General features: G+C 34.9%; 1 protein-coding gene across 7 annotated transcripts in view; it reads left to right on the top strand.

The window, feature by feature from the left end:
• CNTLN (centlein) overlaps positions 1-22,723 on the top strand; it is a 198,779-nt gene that overhangs the window by 156,681 nt on the left and 19,375 nt on the right. For all 7 annotated transcript variants that reach the window (XM_052777310.1, XM_052777313.1, XM_052777312.1 and 4 more), the window contains 5 exons: positions 6,081-6,245; positions 9,364-9,461; positions 11,183-11,309; positions 12,926-13,063; positions 13,425-13,610. In XM_052777310.1, coding sequence (XP_052633270.1) covers positions 6,081-6,245; positions 9,364-9,461; positions 11,183-11,309; positions 12,926-13,063; positions 13,425-13,610 — 714 coding nt within the window. The remainder of the gene's footprint in view (positions 1-6,080; positions 6,246-9,363; positions 9,462-11,182; positions 11,310-12,925; positions 13,064-13,424; positions 13,611-22,723) is intronic.

Below are 22,723 nucleotides of genomic sequence, written 5' to 3'. Positions count from 1 at the left end.
GCATCTCCGCATTGGAAACTCAGTCCCTGCAAAAATTAAAGCACATAGTTGTGATCATATAATTTATCATAATGAAACTACTTATATAAGTAATGTTACACACATAGTTAATAGTCCTTATATTACTTTGAAATTTGCAAGGACAGATGGAGTGCTGCATCTGCTTTAGTACGAAAGCAAGACAGTGTTCTTAATATGTACACAAATTAGGCATGAGATACAGCAATATTTACTCATACAGAGACATGAAATGAAAGCGATAGAAAAGGCAAGCTAAAATAGAATTGCTGCAGGTCAAAACCCTTATCTTTAAACTAGCATTATCGTTATACAGATGACATGTTTTAGAAGCATTTTCATCATATTAAAAAAATTGTTACCTATATCATTAGTAAGTTTTTTCTTATTTCCATAATTTATTTGAAAAATCATTGGTTGCACAATGTGAAGTTCTGTATTCAGGCTTGTCTGTTTATAACAGCAGATGATTTCTTGGAGAATTGGGCCAGAATATATTAGTCCAAATCATTTATACATGAGTGTTTGTGTGTTTCTCTAGAATAGATATATGTGTTCTGGTCTTGATCTATGCGGTATTATTATTCTTTACAAAAGGAAAAAAGACAAAACAAAACAAAATTTAAAGTGGACCTATCTGCTCTGATTTTATTGACACTATTTTTTTATTTCATAAGATGCTGTAGCCCGATAAAATGTTGTAATATTAGGCTTTTATAAGTTGTAGAATAAATTGAGCTATAAATTAGCTATAAAATAGCTAAATTAAAATTACAAGTAAAACATTTGTTTATGAAGTGGTATACAGTAAATAGCCCTTTATAAATGATGGTTGCTCTGATCAGTACTAGCACATGATTAAGAAGACATTCAAAGACTTTGATAAGAGTCTTTGTTAGTGATTACAGCTGTATTCCCAATAATAGCTGAATTTATAATTTGTATGTGTGAAAGGGCCATTTGTACATAACAGTGTAAACATTGCTTTTATAAAGCTGATGAACTGCAAATGTGTTACAGTGACATTATCAATAGGACAAGTATATTTTTTCTTTAGTAAAATACTTGAGATGAGAAATACACCTCTTATCTGCATGCTGATATCTGTATTTCTCTGCTGGGAACTAATTTAAACACTTCATGAGAGATTGACATTTTCAGTGCCTTAAACATCCTTAAAGGCTGCTTTGTTCATTGCAAACCATATTTAGTATGACCTCATAATAATGTAGCACACCTCAAGTGTCATGGCTGTCTTTACTATACACATTGGAGCTGTGTTCATCTATACTAGACAACTGCACTTCAAGGAAAGATTTTTTTTTTCTTGATAGGCAATTAGCAGTAATTAGGAAGATTCACTTCAGTAAGATGTCAACATGAGATTGTTTAAAAAAGTTGAATGTCAGTGGCTTTAAAAGAAGTTTTTTTTTTTCCCTGACACATAGGTATGGCATGTGAAACATGAAATGTTAATTTAACTTTTCTGCTTATTATTCATGCACAATATTATTTTGTCATTCAGATATTACACTGACAGAGTGCAAAGGGTGTTAAAATAGTGCTGCTAGAATAAAAGGAGGATTAATCTACCATTGGCCAATTAGCCAAAGGGTACTTAATGGTCTCTAAAGGCTACTGAAGTCTAACAGCTAGCTAAAGCACTGGCACAAAGTCCTCTGTATTACCTTCATTTACTTGACATTTTGTGAAACAGTCAGCTGCTGATAACTGCATTTGGCTGAAAAAAAAATTATAACTCAGTGATACGGTAGATTTTAGTAAAATTTCAGAAGAATAAATGGCAAATAACTTTCACATTTTAGAACTATTTCTTGCTTTTGGGGGGCCTTGTTTCAATTTAGGGATAGGATATTAAGCCACCAAAGACTTCTGTTTCATATTTTGTCTTCATGTCTGGAATACTAAGTAATCAACCACTTACAGCACTTGCATGAAAAAAACTTTCACTGAGGATTTGGAGTTATTTGCCTTTTCTCTATATGACCACATTAAGTATGCAGCACAGTTGGCTTTATAGTCTGGTATATATCTTTTCATATTTTCAGATAGCTACATACCACCTTTATTAATTTTAGCTTTTTTTTCTGTGACCCATCAGGCAGAGGTAGGTTTTGATTCAAGAGATCAAAACAGGGTCAAGATTAGTGGGACTGACTCAATAAATTTTGCCTTGGATATTGTAAGTAGGTTTATCATTATGTTATAATAACATTTGATAGAGTGTGTAAAATCATAAATACCTAACTCGGTGCCGGCAAATATATTTTGTAAAGTTCTTTCATGGTTTATGTGTGCAACAAGTACTGCTTATCTTGTATATTTTTCATGGTCAAGCTAAAGCTGTGAGAAAATAGCATTCTATTTAAAACCTTCAGACTGTTAGATTTTAGAATAGAACTTGGTACAGTAGCTATGCATATAGCAAATGTATTTTATTACCTACTGTAGCAAGGTTTCTTAGAGAAAAGAAAAAGGAATATGTTGACTTCAGGTTCCTTATAGACATCTCTACGCACATTGTAATGTTTTCATCTGCCATGATTTTAGGATGGGAAGCTTCATAGCAAATACGATTTTTACACATCTGAGGATATTTATATTAGTTATAGTTGGATTACAAAATGAGTAGTAAAATAAGGTTGTGTCATTGCTTAAAAAGGGTTTCAAGAATACCTGATTTACATCCTATTTTATAATTTTGCCTGGAAGTACATGCTATATAATATATTCTGCAAATATAAATGCATGGGATCACATACAGCAGTGGCAGCACAGTATCAGCCACCACCAACAGAAATGTCATTTTCATACATGCCAGTTGCAGTAGGAGGGTGACTCTGCTGTAAACTGAGCTAGAAGCTTCTCACAGGTTCATTGTGATGCCAAGGAGCAATAGGCTGTTCCATGAGCTTCTTACATTAATCCATTGGGCCTTCCACGTAGCTGTCTCTCTGAGCAGAGGGATTATGGTAAAAAGCCTTGCTGAGTCACTGGAAGTTTTACATTGACTACATAGAAACTGGAATTTTCATCACTTATCTCTTTGTGTACAGCAGAACAGAGTGTCATGGGTATACCAGGAGCAAGGAGATTAAGATAGATGGATGTTAAAATATTGAATCTATAAACATCTGTTAAACCAAAATACTCTGGAGGAGGTGCAGCAGACAAAGGCCTCTACATCATGGAGGAACAGCGGTAGCCTGCCTTTACCAACATCTGGTCTAGCTGGTGTTTAAGATTCTACCTTTCATCCTGGTGACCTCTTCCCCTGGAGTAAATCCTTTTTACTCTGTCACTCAGGATTTGTGTGCATGGTAGCATACACACAACCCCCCCCTCCCCTCCACCCGTGTCTAAAAAAGAAAAGTCTTGACCTAAAACTTAGCAAGTGGTGAGGGACAGAAGGGTAATGAACTTGCTTCTTAAGTACGTAAATGCAAAGAATATCTTTTAGGCATAAATACCTTGTTGGGACAGGGGGGCTGTTTTTCACATCCTACATAGATTTACATGGAATTTTCACATACCCTTTCAATATATTGCAAGTAGAAGAATAATGCAATAGAATTATCAACCCTATAACACCATTTACATTGTCTGCAGAGCTGTTAAGAGGCAACCTTCTTGATACGTCTGATTGCAACTGTGTCTCTGGCTTTATCTGCTTTTGCAAGTTGAGGGGTGTTTGTGTTGTACATCATATACTGCTTTCACTTCAACCTCATAGTTCTGATGCTGTTTCTGAATTTATGTACATTCATATTTTAAACAATTTTTTTTTACCTCCTCACTTAAGTAAATTCTATAATCAGTGTAGCACTGTCCTCTTTGGCACCTGTCCCGTGAAAGCCCTTTCTTTTTCAGTATATTTACTGTCATTTGGGGGAATGTGGGAACATGACTGCAATCATGGCATTTTAGACCAGATGCACTTTGGTGGCAGCAGTAGCCTAAGAAACTTCTGAGAGTCACAAGGTATCTTGGGCAGATATGGGGGCATTTGTAATTTTAATCAGAGCTATTGATCTAGCTATGATTTTTTTTTGCTTTTCTTTTTATGAATAATTTATTATAGAGACACTGAATCATGAAATTCCGCATGTAGAAATATTGGCTATACTGGACAAATTAACCTAATCCTTATATCTTTCTCTACTACTACTGTTGTTGCTTATTAAAGTAGCCTTCATTTTGTGTTTTACTCGGACTATTAATTGTGAGAATAATATATTAAATTAAGGAATAGCCAATTAGAAAATACATTAACACTATTTATCTTGTGTTCAATAATGACAGCAGATGCAGAAGAGAATGGAAAGATTAACCCCTATACTAAGAACAGTACTTACCTCAGATACATATGTAAACTGCCCATTGGCTTTAATAAATGCACTTAAGTGTGAAATACTGTTAGATTTTTGACTTTAAATACAGGATGCTTTTTCTTGTATCCATGATATTTTTTTAAGCTAACGCAAAAACTACAAGCATTCTCATGTCATTCATAATGGGAATAAACATGACCATAAGCAGTTTTTCTTTTATTTGGGTATATATGTAATCTTCAGATGGTCGGTATGGAAGTGTATGTGTATACAATAAACACATGTATATAAAAAGTTTTTTCTAATAACATCAAACAGTATAAAATCTATTTTTGAGTTAAATAATAAAATGCTTGGAAATAGAACACTATCTTTAACTTTCTCTCACCTCTGTTTTTTGTGTACCAGCATATAATCAGGCACAGATTTAGTCATCTCAAGCTGTAGTCTCTTCTCCAGTTTCTTATAAAGCTTCTTCACAAAGAAGGGTTTTTTTGCCCTTTGAGAGATTTCAATACCATTTTGTGTAATTGTTCCTTATGTAAAGTACTGTATTACAATCTTGTTTGGAAAAACAAGATAGTACTGTAGTTACCCTCTTAAGAAGCAGAGAGTTGTTAGGCCATTGGTGGCTTTCAACTGAATACAGATTCATGAAAGTTAACCACTAGCATGAAGATTATTTCAGTTCCCCTTTTCTCAGAACAACATTCAATATTATTTAAATTAAAACAAATATTTTATTTAAAAGATTAGCTCTATAAGGAGTACTGTGAAATATATTGTTACAAAGATTGAGTAAGTCTTGTCAGTTGTCAATCAAGTGCAACAAGACTAAGAGTTTGTTTGCATGTTATTTATTTGAACTAAATCCCTAACAAGCTTCGTCTGCTAATTGGACTTAGCATTTATGTTGTTAAATGAGAAGCGTTTTGGCTGCAGCGTAGGGTGGTAAGACCTACCCAGTGGAATAAACAACTAACATCTGTTATCCTGTCCTGCTCCAGCTTGGCTTTTACCACTTAAGTACCTCAGCCTTAGAGTCAAGGTTATGGAATATGTGGTTCTCTGGCTATGGTGCATATATGTGAAAGGGAAGAAATAACACAACATGGGTAAAGACCAGCCAACCAGAAGATATTTAGTGCAGCTGGTCCACTTTGCTTTAACCTCTACAAGCCCTACAAATATGAAAACAAAAGCCAAGAGAAGGGTATATGTTTTATAGCAGTTGTCAACACAGCAATTCAAGTGAGCTTAAAGTGGTCACCATTAAAACAGATTTGACATTTAACCACCTTTAATACGCATTGGTGTCTGAGACACCTTGGTATTTCTTCATGCTCTGTGTAGAAATAATTGCTGAATCCCAGAGAGGCTCTAGGTAAACAGGTTTCAACAGTAACTACTGTTACAGTTTTGTATGATAATTTTTGCCTGTCATGGTAAAAATAGAAATGTGTACAGTCAAAATTGAATTAGCTTGCCTTTTAAAAAAATTGCTTGTTTTTAATGTTAGTTGATTTCTCTTTCCTGCTGGGTTTGATCTTCACGTGGACTAAAGAATTCAACCAAACGGCTATGCAATATAATTACAGATAATATATACTCTTTCATTTCTCTTGAAATCTGAACCAGAGAAGCATCATATGATCAAGGAGAAATATTTTTAGGATGCAATTGTGATTGTTTCTTCTATTTGTAAAACAGGTGTTGACCTCCAACCTGGCCAAGTGGCAACAGGAGAAAGAAGATTTACAAGGAAAATTGAAGTTGAGAGAACATCTGTCTCAAACTGCTGGCAAGAGTGATGCCATACCATCTCCTTCAAAGAACATTGATTTAGAGATTAAACAGCTGCAGTGCAAACTAAAGGTGACAGAACAGATTATCTAGTGCTGAGGATAATTCGTATGAACAGTATTTCATAACTGGGTCAAGCAGATATATGTATACTCACATGCATATAATTTATGTATCTTAGCCAATGATTAGCAACTTGGGTGTTAGATAACCTTCGGTGTTAAGTAGATATGTAGGCATAAGCAGGAGAATTAAAAGTTACAATTAAAACAATTCTTGCAGATCAAATAGGCCGGACAAGGGAGGCTTTCTGGGTTTCACACAATGATTAAATGCATCTTGTTCGAAAGTGCTGTGGAATTACTGCAATGAGAATTGTGTTGATTCCTTGCTTCCTTTAAGAAGGAGGTAAGCAATAGCTATCTGTAAAAGGGGAGCAAAGAATTTGGTCTGATGGGGCAGCTCAGGTAATGTAACAGTGTTATGTTACCTATATGTCACTACTATTCTTGTCTTCAAAGAGACATCATTCTTTTTGTATTTGTATTTCTGTAGATTAGCTGGTAGGAAAATACTAACTTGTTGATTTCATTTTTCATTCTCCAGTGATTCTGTTATATGTGGATGATGTAGGTGCTGGACTGTATTTATCTGAGAGCTTTCTCAGCAGGTGGCCTGGCTTGAACATAATAATTCTTCCTCCCTTCTCACTGGAGGAAATATATGTGCAACAGAATGTCTTAAAGTTGTTTTTTTCCATCATTTTTGTTTAATATTTGAGGAAAAAGAAAAGGTCAAAATGGTATAGCTTCTTGCTGCTAGAAGAAATGGCACACTAGCAAGCTGGCTGCCAAAGGCTCAACTACAAGAAAAGGCCATATATGAGCAATATATCTGGCTCTGGCTCCGAGTCCTAGATTAGCTGTGCTAGTGCATGAGATGCAGGTAGTGCTCAGACCTCTTAGCTGTTGATGGTAATCATGGTATTACAGATCTTGGCTATACCACACTGAACGTGTAACATCTAAATTCAGGGATTAGTAAAGGTAGGTCACATTAATAAAGAGATGAGGGCAGCAGGGAGCAGCCCTGAAAAGGTGATAATTTGATCTACTTTAGTTATGAGAAAGAGATCTTGAAACCATACGTGCTGACTTCTTGAGTGTTGATTTCAGATTTGGGTTTGACTAATCTGCTTCTATTGCTGGTGAGTGGTAATTTCTGTTAATTAGGGTTGTTCCTTTTAGATCTGTGTCCTCATTATCCAGAAACCTAGTAGTCAATTTCTCTATGAAAGTAAGAAAAATAAAAAATGAGGATTTTTTTTTTAAATACTCTGAGTAACACTCATGCTAGAAGCCTACTTTATTTGTCTGCTGCATGTGAATTGCAACATATATTGCTGAAAAAACAAAGTTTTTTTTGTTTCTGCAGCAGAGGAAACATAGAGCAAGCATATATAAATCTGATGTCAAAAATACTAACATGACTTTTAATTCCTTCTTAAAGATATACTACATTTTTAATGTAAAAAATAAGCTATGTATGCAAAACTACATTTTAGAGTAAACATAGTCTGTGACCCCAAATCCAGATTAGTAGAGTAAATTCACTAGTTGCTGAATTGGGTGAGAGTTTTGACTATAAGTGCCTCAAAAGCAACTTAAGTTACTGAAATTCTTAGCCTTATTTTGACCTAATAATTTTTCAAAAATTTAAGGCCTGCAAGTCATTTTTAGCAGAATAAATTGGCAATAGTTGTCAACTATTCCTCCAGGCTATCTGGCATACTTAAAAAGGAGATACAAAGTTATTCCCCTAAATGTCTGAATGTGAAAGCAGCAAAAGCTTTATAGCTCAAAATCTCAAAATACCTGGGTTTGTTAGTTAATTTTTTTTCTCAGAGCTATCTTTGCAATGTTTGTTTATGTTGTATATAAAGACTCCTTTTATCTTTGCCAATAGGAAGAAATGTGTTAAGTGTGGGTGGTGAGTTTGGAAGCAAAATACCATAAGCATATGTCATTGCCTCTGAGCACGTGCAGAGGCCCATCTAAGTATTCAAGTTTGTATCTGGTGTGTACACCATGTAACTGGGTGCTGTGCTTCACCGTAATGAAGCTCAAGCTCAACAAACAGGTCTCAGGAATATTCTGCTACCATACATCATTTTAACAATTTTCTGGTTATACCTCACATTATAATAATAGTAAATAGACTAGACAAGTTATTAAGAACAATATTTTACATCTAACTATGCACACAAGAATATATACTCCCCTTGAGGTGCACAGAGTTATGTACAATACTCCCATTAATGTTAATAGGTGTTACAAGTCTGCACTGAGCGGAGAAATTCTCCTGAAGTATCCTTGTTTACAGCATGTCTGATCTGTTCGCTTATTGTTTATACCTAATGAGTAAAAAGCTTTAGTACAGAGGTTGAACCTGCATGCATATATGCACATATATATATTGTGCTTACACTTAACACGTATGTATCTTTTGGCAACACCTTTTGGAGTTCTGAAATCTCTATATGCGGTATGTTTGAGCTGCCATTTTCAGCAATGGCATTCAATGCATATGCTCAGATTGCTAAGATGGCTACTTAGTTAAATTTTGTATTTTTATTTCTGTAGAGTGATTCAGTTGTTCTATATTTACATCTTGGGTAGATAATCTGTGTGTTTGCATGGAGGAATTGAAGCTTTTTTTTACTTCCTACTATATACAATGAGGAAAGGCCAACAACTGTGTAATTCTCCTTCACTGGAATTACACATGCCTGAAAGTTAGAGTGATAGAAGTATACTGTTCAAGGATGTAGTTCAGATGAAGATCCAATTTTATTTCTGTTCTGTTCCCTTTTCAGCTGACCATGCTATGCAAGAGAAAGTATGGTCCTGATAGGTGCACTGGGCTTGCAGGTATCTTGGGGAACATCTGTTAGATGTAGAACATACATTCTTAGAACAATGGAAAAGTACTGATTTTGATCATATTTTCCAAGGAACGTACTTCTGCTTAAGTGTTGCTGGAAAGTAAGAATGCTCCTTTTGTGCCAATTTCTAAGAATATTCATAAAACACATGGAAGTTTACACAGCTAATTATTTCAAACAAATTCACTGTTGACTGCAATAATATTCAGTCTGCTTTATTTATGTTTTAATATTTTTTCAATACAGAGTTCAAATAATGAAATAACTAAGCAATCGGCCACCATTAAGTCACTAAAAAAAGAAATCCAGGAAAAAGAAGAACGGATTCGGGCACTACACGCTAAGTATGTTCTCTCTTCTATCCATTGTGTTTGGTGCCACCCAGTGGCAGCTGTATAATTAACCGTTCTTAAATGGATTTTGTAAGAGAATGTTTTATTCTTCTTTTTATTGCAGTCTTGCAGACTGTTACAGGGGTTTTTTTTTGAAACTGGAGCAGTACATGCTAAAATTGCATTTTGTTTAAACTGATGAGTGATTAGCTAGCTACAGTATCTGTATTGCAATAAGAATACCTTAAATCAAAACTCAGACTCTAGAGTAGAATATTTTATCCTTGATGTAAGCCTAAATGAATTCCTCAGCACTGTTAAACACAGTCTTTCAAATACAGTAATTCTTTGCCTAGGGGCTAAGAGACATGTCAAGGTTCAGATGCTCAAACAAGATTAAATATCCAGTCTTACATTCATAAAAAGTTCAAAAGGACAGTTGTATTTGTTTTTATTTGAATTGATTAAGGTTTTCTACTCATTTTGAAATTCACATGTATGGTTGTGAAGTATGCAACTGAGATTTTTATTCTATCTTCTTGAACTCATATAATACTGTTCTTCCATTACATTACTATATAAACATAAGCTATTAGTGTATTCTGTGAATTGCTTGCCTGTCCCAGAGTTTCACTCCTCTAACCATTCTAATTTTTTTATTTGTAGAAAGAATGCAGTTTACTTACCTGAAATCAGTTCATTTAAAAAATGGAGAACTCTTAAAATTGTTAAATTGTATACATTGTGTATTTTCTGTTTCAAAGTGAAACCGAATTTTTCCACCATAAATTTTAAAATAGTTACTGGTTATCATGCTTCCTTCATAAAATAGATACTGTTTTTTCACAAACTGTAAAATATAATCACCAAAATAACATTAATAGTATAAATGTGAAATAGATGAAGAAATTTTAAGATGCACTGTTTTCCTGGGTTTTTTTAATGTTTTTGACATGGTATCAACAATGTTGTATTCCCAAACATATTACCATCATTCATTTTGCTTTCACTAAAAAAAAAAATAAAAATCCAGAAGTCTGAACATTTCAGGTACTGCTTAATATTTAAAATATTAATTTGTATCATAATGGTGGAGGCATCGTGTAAGGCATAATTTTCTCACTGAACAGAGATTACGTTGTAGTACATGAGAGTTTCTTTTTGTTAGAAGTTTCTGAAAAATGCTGATGTTATTTCTAGGTTTTGCAGTTTTTAAGAATTATTATCCTATCTGACATATTATAGGCTAGAGATTTTTTCATGTATTTCTGTGTATTAGTTGGTTGAAAGGAGACTTCCCCCTTCCACTTTCTTTTGAAAATAATTTTGTACAAAATAGTGTTTGAGTGATACCTGCCTGAGACATCAAAGAAATTTAAGTAATTAAATTTTGCGTGTTCAATAGGTTTTTTGCCTTTTTCTGATAATAGCTTAAGATGAATTACTGTGATTTCAGATCAGACAAGTTAGAGCATAAACCACAGCAAAAAGCAGATCACAAATAAATTGCATATTTAGAAATAGGTCTGTTTAATAAGAGACTTGAAACTGGTTTTAATGGTTGAGAATAGGGTAAATTGCACGAATCGCATCAGTTTTTATTTCAAAAAATATTCTAAAACTACAGGAGTGATAGTTTGTCTACTGCATTTATACTTTTTAGTTGTTTAAAATAGTTGCATATTAACAATATTTTCTAACAGTGACATGCAGTGTGACTTCTTCCCTTCTAGGATTTCTCGATTGGAGAGGGAGCTTAATATGAAAAGACATTTGGTAGAAGACTTAAGGTCTCGTCTAAAAGCAAATCAGGAAAATGAGAAAACCTCTAATGAAACATTAGAAAGCCTTGAGAGAAAGGTACTTCTTTCTTGCTATTGATAGTTTTAGGAGAAGCAAAAGCTGGTGGATTTACAGAAGTTATTTCAACACGCTGTACATACTAAATCAATATATTGCTTTAAGCAAACAACATACAATTAATTTAAGGGTGTAATTCCCTACACTGTGATTTGTATGAAATCAGTATATGGTGATAGCTTGGATGGATTCAGCATAATTTAATGTATGTTCGTAAGAGGTATAATTAAAGTATTCAGAACACTGAATTGCAAGGATATGCTGTAAGTAGTGAGATTCAGTTTTATTCACTGTAAGTTCATAAAATACAGTAGACCTGAAAGTAGGGTTATTTTACATGACATGCTAATGAAGTCCATGCACCTCTCCTGGCTATCGTAGTTAAATGCTTTAATATGTTAATCTGTTTCCTACTGCAATGTTACGAATGATTCACAGTTCTTAGCTTAATGTAATTCTGTCTGTGTAGGTAGAGCTTAATTTCTATAGCAAATTATTTTCTCCTGCAAAATTCTAGGATGATTTCACTGAAGCTAGGAGAACTTGTATATGTTTTGGCATCTTTCTATATTATCCAAGCAATGTATTGCATTTTGGCCTTTAATACCAGAAAAAGATTATGACATTTTGTTGTCTGTGAGGTTATGCAGCATCTGACCCTGAAATTAACAATTTACCAATTTGCTTCTGTTTTCCTAGAATGTGGGTACTTGCTGAGTATCAAAAGCACTATCTCTGCTTGCAGTCATATAGCACTTTCAGCTCTAGGGAGAGCTACTGTCTTACCCTCCATGCCAAAGATAAGGTGTTATTAAGAAATCCACAGCCAGAGAGTGGGAGCATAAGTAAGCAAGGGAGCTAAAGTATGAAATGAGAAAAATACCTTGTTTTCATTTTAGGTGAAAGATTTAGAATGGAATGATGTACTTTACTGCTGTTCTTTGGGTATTTTAAGCACTGCATTTCTCAGATTCTAGAGAATCAAATTCCATACATTAATTTGATTATTCCATGTGGAAAATCAATGTGATAAATGCTACATTATCTTCAGCAGAAGATCAAAGAAATTCCCTGTTACTTGATATTGTCAGGAAAACTTTGTGATTAATGATGTCAGGAGAGCTGAATGATTTTCTAGGAGCATTGGTCTATTTCGTTTTACCCCAAATCAGTGTTTGGATTGTATGGCAAAATGATAACAATTATCTAAGAGGCTTTACAGGATATTAACTTGTACACATCTATCATTTTCTCAGCTGAGTTTTAATTAATGTTTTTACCTCTGATAGAAGAAACGAGTGGAAGTTGTGGTTTTCTCCCTTTTACATGCACCGTAACAGTAAAATATATATAAACAAATGGCTCTGCAAATGAAGAGCTTTTCTTTACACTTAATACAGGTCAAAACTTTATGTAACAAGATTGTGTGCAAACTGATCTCTACTGGGTAAGCAGGAGAGATTTATTAGAGACTGTAATTTCAGAAAAAGGTACTTTAATCAAATTATTTACATAATACAGGTATGTTTATGCCATATAGGTAAGCTTAGTTTTGATTTTAATTTTTAAGTTTTATATCTTAATAGTCAATTGCTCTTGGCCTTTCATTATTTCAGATAAAGGCACTGGTTGAAGACTGTTCGAACAAAAAAACTTCCATTGACTCACTGAAACAAAGACTTAATGTAGCTACAAAAGAGAAGTCTCAGATTGAGCAGATGTATCACAAGGCTAAAGACGAGTTGGAGAAAAAGGTATGTTAGAGTTGTGATGGCTCCACTATGGAACTTTCATATCTCACTTTCAAATGAAAAGTTGCAAGGTTATCAGCTTAGACTTTTTAAATACAGAAAGGGAAAAAAGAGCAGAATAGTAGTAGTGTGTTTCTCTGATTTAATTTAGTCACGTCACTGAAATTTAGATGCCAAAACGTCTGTAATGACTAAAAATGAAATTACTTTTTCCTATGAAATTACATTTTATGTGTTGCAAGGAGAATGTTCTGTGATGTTAACCATTGCGTGCGAGGTTGGTTTGTTCATTCATTTGTGGTCTACCATACTTGCCTATCAGCTTTTATCATATCACTGCTGTTTCTCTGCGGGTGTATTTCAGGAGCTTAAGCTTACCAACCTAGAGAGCAAAATGATTGAGACTGAACGTGCCATGACTGAACTTGAGACTACTGCATCTCAACAGCTACATGGCTTGGCTAAACAGAGCGGACACGCTTTGGAAACCCTACAGAAGAAGCTGCTGCTCACCAATGACAAAATAGAAGAGTTCATGACATTTGTGAAGGTTTGTGTTTTGATTTCCTTTTGAGTGTTCAGCTAAATAAAGGTATTCTTGAGTGAAAGCAAAACGAAACGTATTAAATGAGGCTAATCTTTGGTGCATTCCCCTGTTCTGGAACAATCTTTGAAGTTCCTGCACTGGCCTGGTGTCAGTTCTGGACTGGGCTAAACAGGGAGAAAGAGTCTCTCTCTAGGTGTCTGTCCTAGACTTCTGAAGACTTCTATAATTTTTATTGGTCATCTTTTTGTATATGGCTGCCATGTACTTCTTCCCAAGAAAAAGTGCTTAGTTATATAGCAAACTACTCTGCAGAAGACAATTTCCCAACCCATTTAAGAAAATAATTTGTATCTGTTGATTAGTGTGAATTATCTGATTTTCTACATGCATGTGCTTTTTATGGCAGAAATATTAAATAAGGAAGCCTCTATATTGCAAAATTGAAAGCAGTTTTAAAAGCAGTATGTAGAATATTATTTTCTTATTTTGGTTAAATACTTAACAATCTGCTACAGTGCATCACGCAATAATACTGTGTCTGTGGTGTTATACAGATAGCTTTATCATACTACTTCAGTGTGAACTTCTACAGAGCGGACTAATCTGTGTTTTGTAACTTAGTATTTGAAATATAAATATTATTTATTTTTCTGAAATATCCACTATGTAACTAAGAATTATAATGCCTAATCAGTATATATCTAGCTTGAATTTCACATATATACTATATACCTACTTTCAGACAAGGTCATATCTTACTAACCCATGAAACAGATCCACTTCTCTACTGTTATTGCACTTCTGTAGAGATGAGCTGCTTTCAGATATGTTTGAGCAAGTCTGATAGCATGCGAGGTAAAGAGCAGTGGTATTTTGATGCACTGTAAAAAGAAGGCATATATAGTTATCTTTCATGAATAACTTTCCACTGTGGATTGAAATTTAGTAACTTAATTACTTGTGCATTTTACCTTCTTTCTGTCATCATCAGATTAACAAGTCAATATATGACGGTTTTCAGATCTCTGGTATTGGCCTGGAACCATCCCATGTTCAGTTCAGTTGTAAAATTCACATCAACTTCATTATGAAAAAAGACTGAACAATGTTGAATGCACTTTAAAATCCTAAATTCAAAGAATTTATAAGCTAAAATATCTAAGGTGAAAATGACAATTGACTTTCATGAAAAAAAATGTGCCTGTTAGTTAAAAAGAAGGGTTACTTTATTTTTTAAGCTTGTGATTAAAATAAAAGCTATCTTCTGTTTGCCTTGTTTTGTAACCCTTGGGAAAGTGGTATAAATCTGATCACTGTGCCTCGTGTTTCAGAAACATCTTGCCTGTTTTTGAACAAACTGTTCGTTTTCAGGGGGGAAATGTGCTTTCTTCTAATACAGAATGCTTCCTCTAAGAGGAGGAAATAAGTGTTCTTTCCACAGCTGCATGCTTATTTTTGTATAAGTAAGGGAAAGTCTGAATTAATCTAATGTATTATCTATTTTTTGAAATTAAATACTCCTATGTCATTGATGACAGAGAGATGAAATTCAGTCTCCATGCAGGCTGCTATGAATTTTGGAATTACTTCATTGAATAAATTGCAGTAGAAATTATAGACAAAGGAAACAAACAAGTGTTCCTACTATCAGTACTTTTGTATCCTACTATCAATACATACCTCCATAATGAAAAGTCTGTCAAAAATTAGATAATGAGAAAGTAAAAGATCTGTTCTCAAAAGTAGCTGTGATGAGGAAGATCACCTATTAGCAACCATTATGATACTTCATTCATTGTTGAATAAGATGACTGCTTCTCTGTTAGTTACCATGAATATTCATTAGCATTTACATGGTCATACTGTATGTGAAAAGAATGTTAATATGTAGTTTCTCTATAAATGAAAATAATATTTAGCTAATAAAGCTAAATATGTAGTTTCTCCCCTGCATAAAAGAATATGCATGCATATTTCAAGTAGTGTTTTTGCTGACTACTGTTCCTCTGCAGAAAGATTTTTTTAAAATAAAGGTGCTGTCTCTAAGTCAAATATTGATGAACAGGGAGTTCCTCAGTAGACTGCTTTGTTTAGCTAGGTACTAAATATTTATGGAAAAAAAAGTTCTCTGAGATCTGATTTTATTCACAGTATACTGCTGTAAAAAATAGAGTTGAAAATCCTTGGCTTTTCAGTGGAATTTTGTAGTATATCAGGTAAATCCTGTTAAAATACCCCTTACATATCTGATGCTATAACCTGAATAGGAAGATTGAGGTGGCACAATAGGTAGCAGTACTCTTTTCCTCTACCAGCTCTTCCTTTGAAGCCTGGTCTGTCTCATTTCTGCTCTCTCCTTCCAGGTAGCTGTCAGTTTTCCCCTGACCTTGGTTCTTACTCAAGTTTCAGTAACTCAGATAAGTTTTTCTGCATACAGATCAAGTTTAAACTGTCTCTTGCTTAACCTGTTTTACATATTTGTATGACCCTCTTATCTTTGACTGCTATTCTGATCGCTTCACAAGCCTCACTTGTTTTTCTGAGTGCAAGTGTAATCTCCTCATGAATCAATGGAATGTTACTTTTTCTGGCTGTTCCATGTCTCTCATGACATTATATAGTTCTTCTTTTAATATACAGCAATTAAATAATTTCACTGTTGCTAATTAATAGTTACAGCTAATAATAGGACAACAGAGAAACTTCAGAGAAAAGAGTGTGTCTCTTTCTGTTTATAGCAGACACTTTTACTTGCCTTTAGAGTTATTGATAACTCAGAACCACAGGATCTTGAATCCATTTGGATCAATATACCACGTTACAAAACCTGGCGGACAGGTTTCTGGTAGAAGTCTGGTGTATACCACTGGATCAAATTAGATGATATGATGAGTTACTGGTTAAGCGCATATTTGTAATGTACAATAAAGCATTGCATTGCTATGGGGAGCCCAGTTTGGGACACTTATGCAACTAAAATTGCTAGATTGTAAAATCTAGTAATAGTTTCTAAAAACAGTGGAAGAAATAATTATAAACAAAAGTTGCTGTATCCAGTATGTTGTAAGTCATTACTGGACTTATTTTTGTTGGAGTGTGGTATAGGCATCAGTTGTGATGCCCTAAACCACGTTCAGTGACAACAAACAGGGCATCTAAAACAGTTTGACTGGGAGCAGCTCATTTCTCCAGAGCTGTTATGACTGACAGACAGAGGCTGGTAGAAAATATGAATAGAAATTGTGCACTGTAACAGTTTATTAAGTAACCAAAAAACACAGTTCCATAATTAGAGGGTAGCTCCGTATAAATATCTTTTTCAGTTTGATAGGAAAGATAACACAATATTTAGAAATAAAAAGGCAATATAAAGGAAGTGTAAAATGTATTATAGATAATAACCTGAAAATATGAGCAGCAATAGAGTATAGAGGCTAAAGAAATCAAGAGGAAATCTGTGCATAGCAAGGCCAAGAACAATAGTAAATGGGCAGGATTTAAAAATGTACTACTAATAAGATAGATATTACAGGGTGGATATGACCCATTATTAGATAAAACAACTCTGTAACTGTGTAAAGTTAGAAGTCTTGTATGAATATTTCTGTTTTGTATCTGGAAGGAAGTAGGCTGATGTTATATGAAGATGATGAAACATTCCCAGTCTATTAGTAGCCAGTGGAGGATTTTAAACAATTTCTAGAAAGAAGTAGTATTTTTAAATGGAGAACTTACAACTTTATAGGACTGGTTAGGGAACATTTCTCTCGATGATCCTCATTTTCAATAAGTGTTCAAAGTAAGTGTATATATACTGTAACACTGCCATGAGCCTAAAAGAATGGTAATATTGAGTCAATATTCAGAAAGGGCAGTCAGGATAGGTATTTTAGGTCAGTTAGTCTGACCTCACTTCTGGCTAAAATAATGAAAATCTGATATGAAATTCAATTATTAAAGTATTAAAACATCAGAGTATAGTTATACTTAAAATGGCTTTATGGAAAGTAAGTTGTATTGAATAAATCTGATTTCTGCAAGGCAGTTCAAGTCAGTTGATAAAGTTTACTATTCATTTTAATAAACTTTTTAGGATGTCTGATCTATCACTGAGACATTCAGATAAAAAATGTAGGCAATGCAATATCAATAATATGTTAAATGGATTAAAAATGGCCTATGCAGTTGATCTGAAAAGTAATTCATGAAATTTAGGTGTTTCTAGAGTTCTGTAAAGATCAGAGCTAAACTTGATTATTAAACATTTTCACAGAATTAGATATCAAATCCTGATAAAATTTTTCAATGGCATTTATGAAGACTAATAAATAATAATGAAAGTAAGTCTGTAACTATAATGTAAGCTAGGCCCAATAAAACATTTTTATTACAGAAGAACACAAACTACTTTTAAGAGGGACCAGGTGACTGTGAGAGTATTTTAGATGCCTTTTATAAAGCTACATGTTTTCATCCCATCCAGCTTCCATCGGCACCATAAATTCTCTTTGAACCACGCATCCAATTTCTATAGTGTACCATTGTTCAGTATTTTCTGTACATGTATTGCACTATTGGTTCCTGAGGTGGAGCTTGCCAGTTATGTGCAGCACAGCAACCAGAGCAAAATGTTCTTTGTTGTGTTTGTAGTACCTGTGACAACACATGCAGAAAATGGCCATTGGATAAAGTTAAAAAACTGCTATTAGACTACTTGACTGGATGTCTACTGAACATAGGGTACAGCATACTAGTTTACTATGAAGCTGTCCAAAATCCTGCAGGAATTCTGTTTTCCTGCATTATTATACTTCTTTTTTTTGTTAGCTCACCTAGACTTTGACCGTATATTGCTGTTACGGACCCTTGTAAGCTCCAGACTCAGTAGTGTTGTCTGTCTCATTCAACTTGTACATTAGCAAAACTCATCTTCAGAAATTAATCTGCAGTGATGATATCTGCCTGAGCATGAAAATATCAGAACTTTTCTGACTTTGAGAAAGATGTTTTGAAGTTTTGATAAGGTACCTATATTCAGCTGTGGCTGTAATAAATAGGTGATGGCGGCTGAATGCTTTAAAGTCATCTGAGTGCATTTCTCACTTCCATAATGCCTCTGTGATTTGGGGCTTATGTGCCCTCCACAGAGGATACCCACCAAAGCACAGTTCACATCTGGTCTGTTCTGGCATTGTTCTTGATATGTCTCCAGTATAACCATCTGATAGAATTGACTGCCAAAATCAAGACCCATGGCAGTTTAGTTGGCAAGCTTAGTGGATCTACCCGGAGATCTAACACTCTCTTAAGGTATCTGCCCTCATTTCTGCTACTCAGAGAAGGGCTTAAGCTAGGTGCATTTCCCCCTTGCTCTGTTGTTTGACATACAGCTACACATGTCAGAGGCCTTATTCCACCTCTGCTTGTCCAAGTAATGTTCCGTCAGCTATTTGCAATTCAGTTAGCCTACCTTATATCCCAATATATGTCAGCCTCTCTTACCTTTCTGCAGTTTACTTTGAATCCTGGCATCAATTTTGCCATGGCATATTTTCTCACTGCTATTTTGGGCTGTAGTTTAATATGCAGGTTAAGGTAAGTTAATGCTTGTTAAAAAGTTCCACCTCTGAGTGACCCTCACTGCTCATTTCTGCCCCTACGAAACTTCCTCCCTCCTCCATTTATGAAACGTCATCATAAACACTATATGGGTCAATTGTGAGCTAGCTCATGAAAATGCAGTTAACCTTTTGAAAACCCAGAGCACCAGCTTTTGTGTACCACAGAGGGTCACAGCAGGGACAGGTTTACACGGTTGCAGCCCAGAGATGCTGGGACTGCCCTTTAGTGGCAGTGTTAGTTGCAAATGTCACATGAAACTTCCTCCTGTTACAAAGAATAAGTCTTAATTAATGACTCACCACTTTCATGTTAAAAATTCCTGTCATTTGGCAAATTCCTGTTATTTACCATTGTTTTCTTTTCTCTTGAGCTGTTCTGTGTTGGGGAAGATAGAGCATTGCCAGGAAACATGTTCTTCTTAGAATGGCAATATGCAGATGACATCCTATTTGCTCTTTATCTCAAAAAAAAAAAAAAAAAAGAATTGGCAAAAATTAGTAGTTGGGTTGGGAGGCTCAAATATTTGGGAAATATTCTGTTGTTTTTTATCAGCTCCTTTCCAACACGAGAGCAACACAAGTACACTGCTACTGCCTGTACCTCTAGCTACAAAGTCAGTTCTTTGGATAGAAGTAAATCCTTGCAGGGGACTCTCAGAATTCTCCAGTTACGGTGAGACAGTAAGAAATATACTTCATAGGATGTTTCCATTGGTGAATGTATTCTTAAACCCTATGGATTTAGTTTTTTTGGCAGTACTACTGCTCCAACCTCTTCCAGGCCCAGAGTGTGCAGAACATGCTTTTTATATGGGTACCCAGATCAGATGCGGGATGCCGTTTGAATGATCATATATTTCTTCATCTAAAAATGCTAAGCATAATAGGTCATTGTAAAATTTTATGATCGGCAAAAATGGACTAACTTTTTATGGAAATAGAACTAAAGTTTGCTGTGCAGATGAAAATAGATTTATTTTGAAAAGTTACACAATTGTATATGAACCATTCCAATTTGGAAGTGTTGTTTGACCAAACAAAGGTTTCTTCAGCAGGTCACTAGGTCATTCTGCAAACGACAGCAGATAGTATCACTTAGGTAAATCAGCACTGTCAGTTTTTATTTAAAAGTGGACACCTTTAATATGACTTCAAGTTGCTAGAAATTATTCCCCACTAGGTACACTTAAAAGCCAAAAAATAAGTATATTTCATTTATTACACTCCAAACTGTCAACACTTTACCTAGAAAAGTATACTCAGAATGATTATTTTGTATTGTATGGAGTAGATGATGAGTCTGCCAATCTGTGTTCAGTCAGAATCAGCGTAATATTTGGTTACAGGGATGTGTTGCAGTCTGATGAGGATCAGTATTCTTATCTGAAGAATACACACCTTTAAGAGAAGGTGTCCTATACACAAAGCAAAATTTGTGTAACTGAAAAAAATCTTACCATTAAAAAAAATCAGGCACTTATTACTTCTTTTTAACTGTGTGTGCTGCTTCAGGAAAAAAGGAGAAACACAGCTTTTATTATGAAATACCAACCTTTCTTGGTTCTGAGGAGAAATTGGTGATAAATTAAGCTAATCTCCATCAGGATTACACTGCATCTGGGATTTAGGCAAATTGAATCAGAGGCCTGAATAGTGACAGTGAATATCTATTAGACTGTAAACAGAATAATAGGCCCTGTGAATTTTAATGAATGAAGTGAATGGCTGAAGTCTTACAGTTTACAGAAGGCATACGGTTAGTGATGCATACAGTGTTCCAGGAACAGCATATAATGTAGATGTCTTAATGGATAAAATCTTGATTATAAAAATGAAGAATGAATAGAAAGACTTTGAAAAGCTTTTCCTTACTCTTCTTTTTCTTTGCTTTTTAGGCTTAGAAGGATAGCACTTCACTTTGGTTTTTGACTATTATAGGTAAAGATGATAACAGATGTAGCTTAAAATACGTTGGGTTTTTTTAAATCCCCCTCTGTATTAAGAGTTTAGAGGAATTGATTTAAATGATTCAACCTATGTAACCAAATTGCAAGGTATGTCAGGTTTCTGTAGCTGTGCCTGTATGTCTCCTGCAAAGTTTAGATGCACGTCTGACTTACGCAGGTGATTTTGTTAATATTAGTGTTAATTTTATTTTTCTTAGAGTGCCTGGGAACCGTTCTCCTAGACTGTGACTCTCTAATAATAGATACTGTGTAAGCAGATCCAACAAACTTGAGCTGAACAGGAGACTCTCTTCACCAGCTTGCAAATAACTTCCTTTTTTGCCTCAGGAAATAAAAAAAAAATCTTCTAAGTTTTTCAAAGAATAAGACTGCAACAGGCTCAGCTGGGAGCTACTTGGAGACTCTGCCATGCACTCCCTGGAACGGTATAGATCCACCTGTGATTCCTATCAATCAATGGCTTGGAGAGACTGCTTTCTAAAGCTGATACTAAGCCCTGTGCGTGATCTGGAGATAGTTAGGAAGATGCCTAGTTTAAAGATGATGGCCAGTTCAGGATCCAAAAGACAGAAATTATGTTGACTGGAAAAAGGGATAACTGGAAGACTTGGGGGATGGATGCGTGAGTACAAAGTATATAGTAAAAGCTCTGGGCTTGAAGTGATTGGAAAACTTTTTGGCAAAATGACAGGAGAAGTAGCAAAACTTGGAAGGGAGAAAGGTCTCCAGTAATGATTTATTTAAGAGTTTATGTAGAAATAATTATTCAATGTAAGTTGATCAGATTACTAAGAAAGCAAGCTGAAGCAGAGAGAACAGAAAGCACCCATATACAGAGCCTTGTGAAGTCTCCACAGTAGTTTAGAAAGGTGGGAGTGGGGGGATTCCCCAACGGACCTGCCAAATGAGCTGCAGAGAGATGGGAATTGCTCTAAGGAGGATGGAATCATAAAAACCAACAAGTGACAGTATTTTAAGAAAACACTGTTCATAAGATTTATGGAATTTTTTTAAGAATATAAGGAATGTCAGAGCTGACCTCTTAAATTGGGTTTCAAACACATTTGTTTCAGCAGTGCAATGGTCTTACACAGGGCACCTGGTTTATAGTTTTTAAGCTTTGTGTGTGTTTCTGCAGAAAGATACCACAAGCTCAGACACTGAACTGAGTATCAGGAAATCTTGATGCTCTTCACATCTTGGTCACTGACCTGCTATGTGACCTTTGGAGAGTTGCTTCACCTCACTACTTCTTGGTCTGCCCTGAATATTCTTTGTTTGCCATGTCCGGTATAACTGTGCTGACTTTGTCTGCCCTAACTGTTCAGATAATAAACTATCTGAGATCCCAGGCATCTCTTACTACACGTGTGTGAAGCTCTAATCTCTGTCAGTGCCTTTTTTTTTTCTCTGTGTAAATAACTGTAATATATGATGTTTTAAAGGAACGATGCTAGTTTTACTAGCACCTGTGTAAATCAGAGGTAATTCTGTTGAAACCAAAGAATTTACAGCAGGGAAAAAATTA

This window comes from Harpia harpyja, chromosome Z, assembly GCF_026419915.1.
Source record: "Harpia harpyja isolate bHarHar1 chromosome Z, bHarHar1 primary haplotype, whole genome shotgun sequence".
Classification (NCBI taxonomy): Eukaryota; Metazoa; Chordata; class Aves; order Accipitriformes; family Accipitridae; genus Harpia; species Harpia harpyja.
Note: the sequence above shows the minus strand (reverse complement) of the source record. Positions and strands in the feature narration are given on the sequence as shown.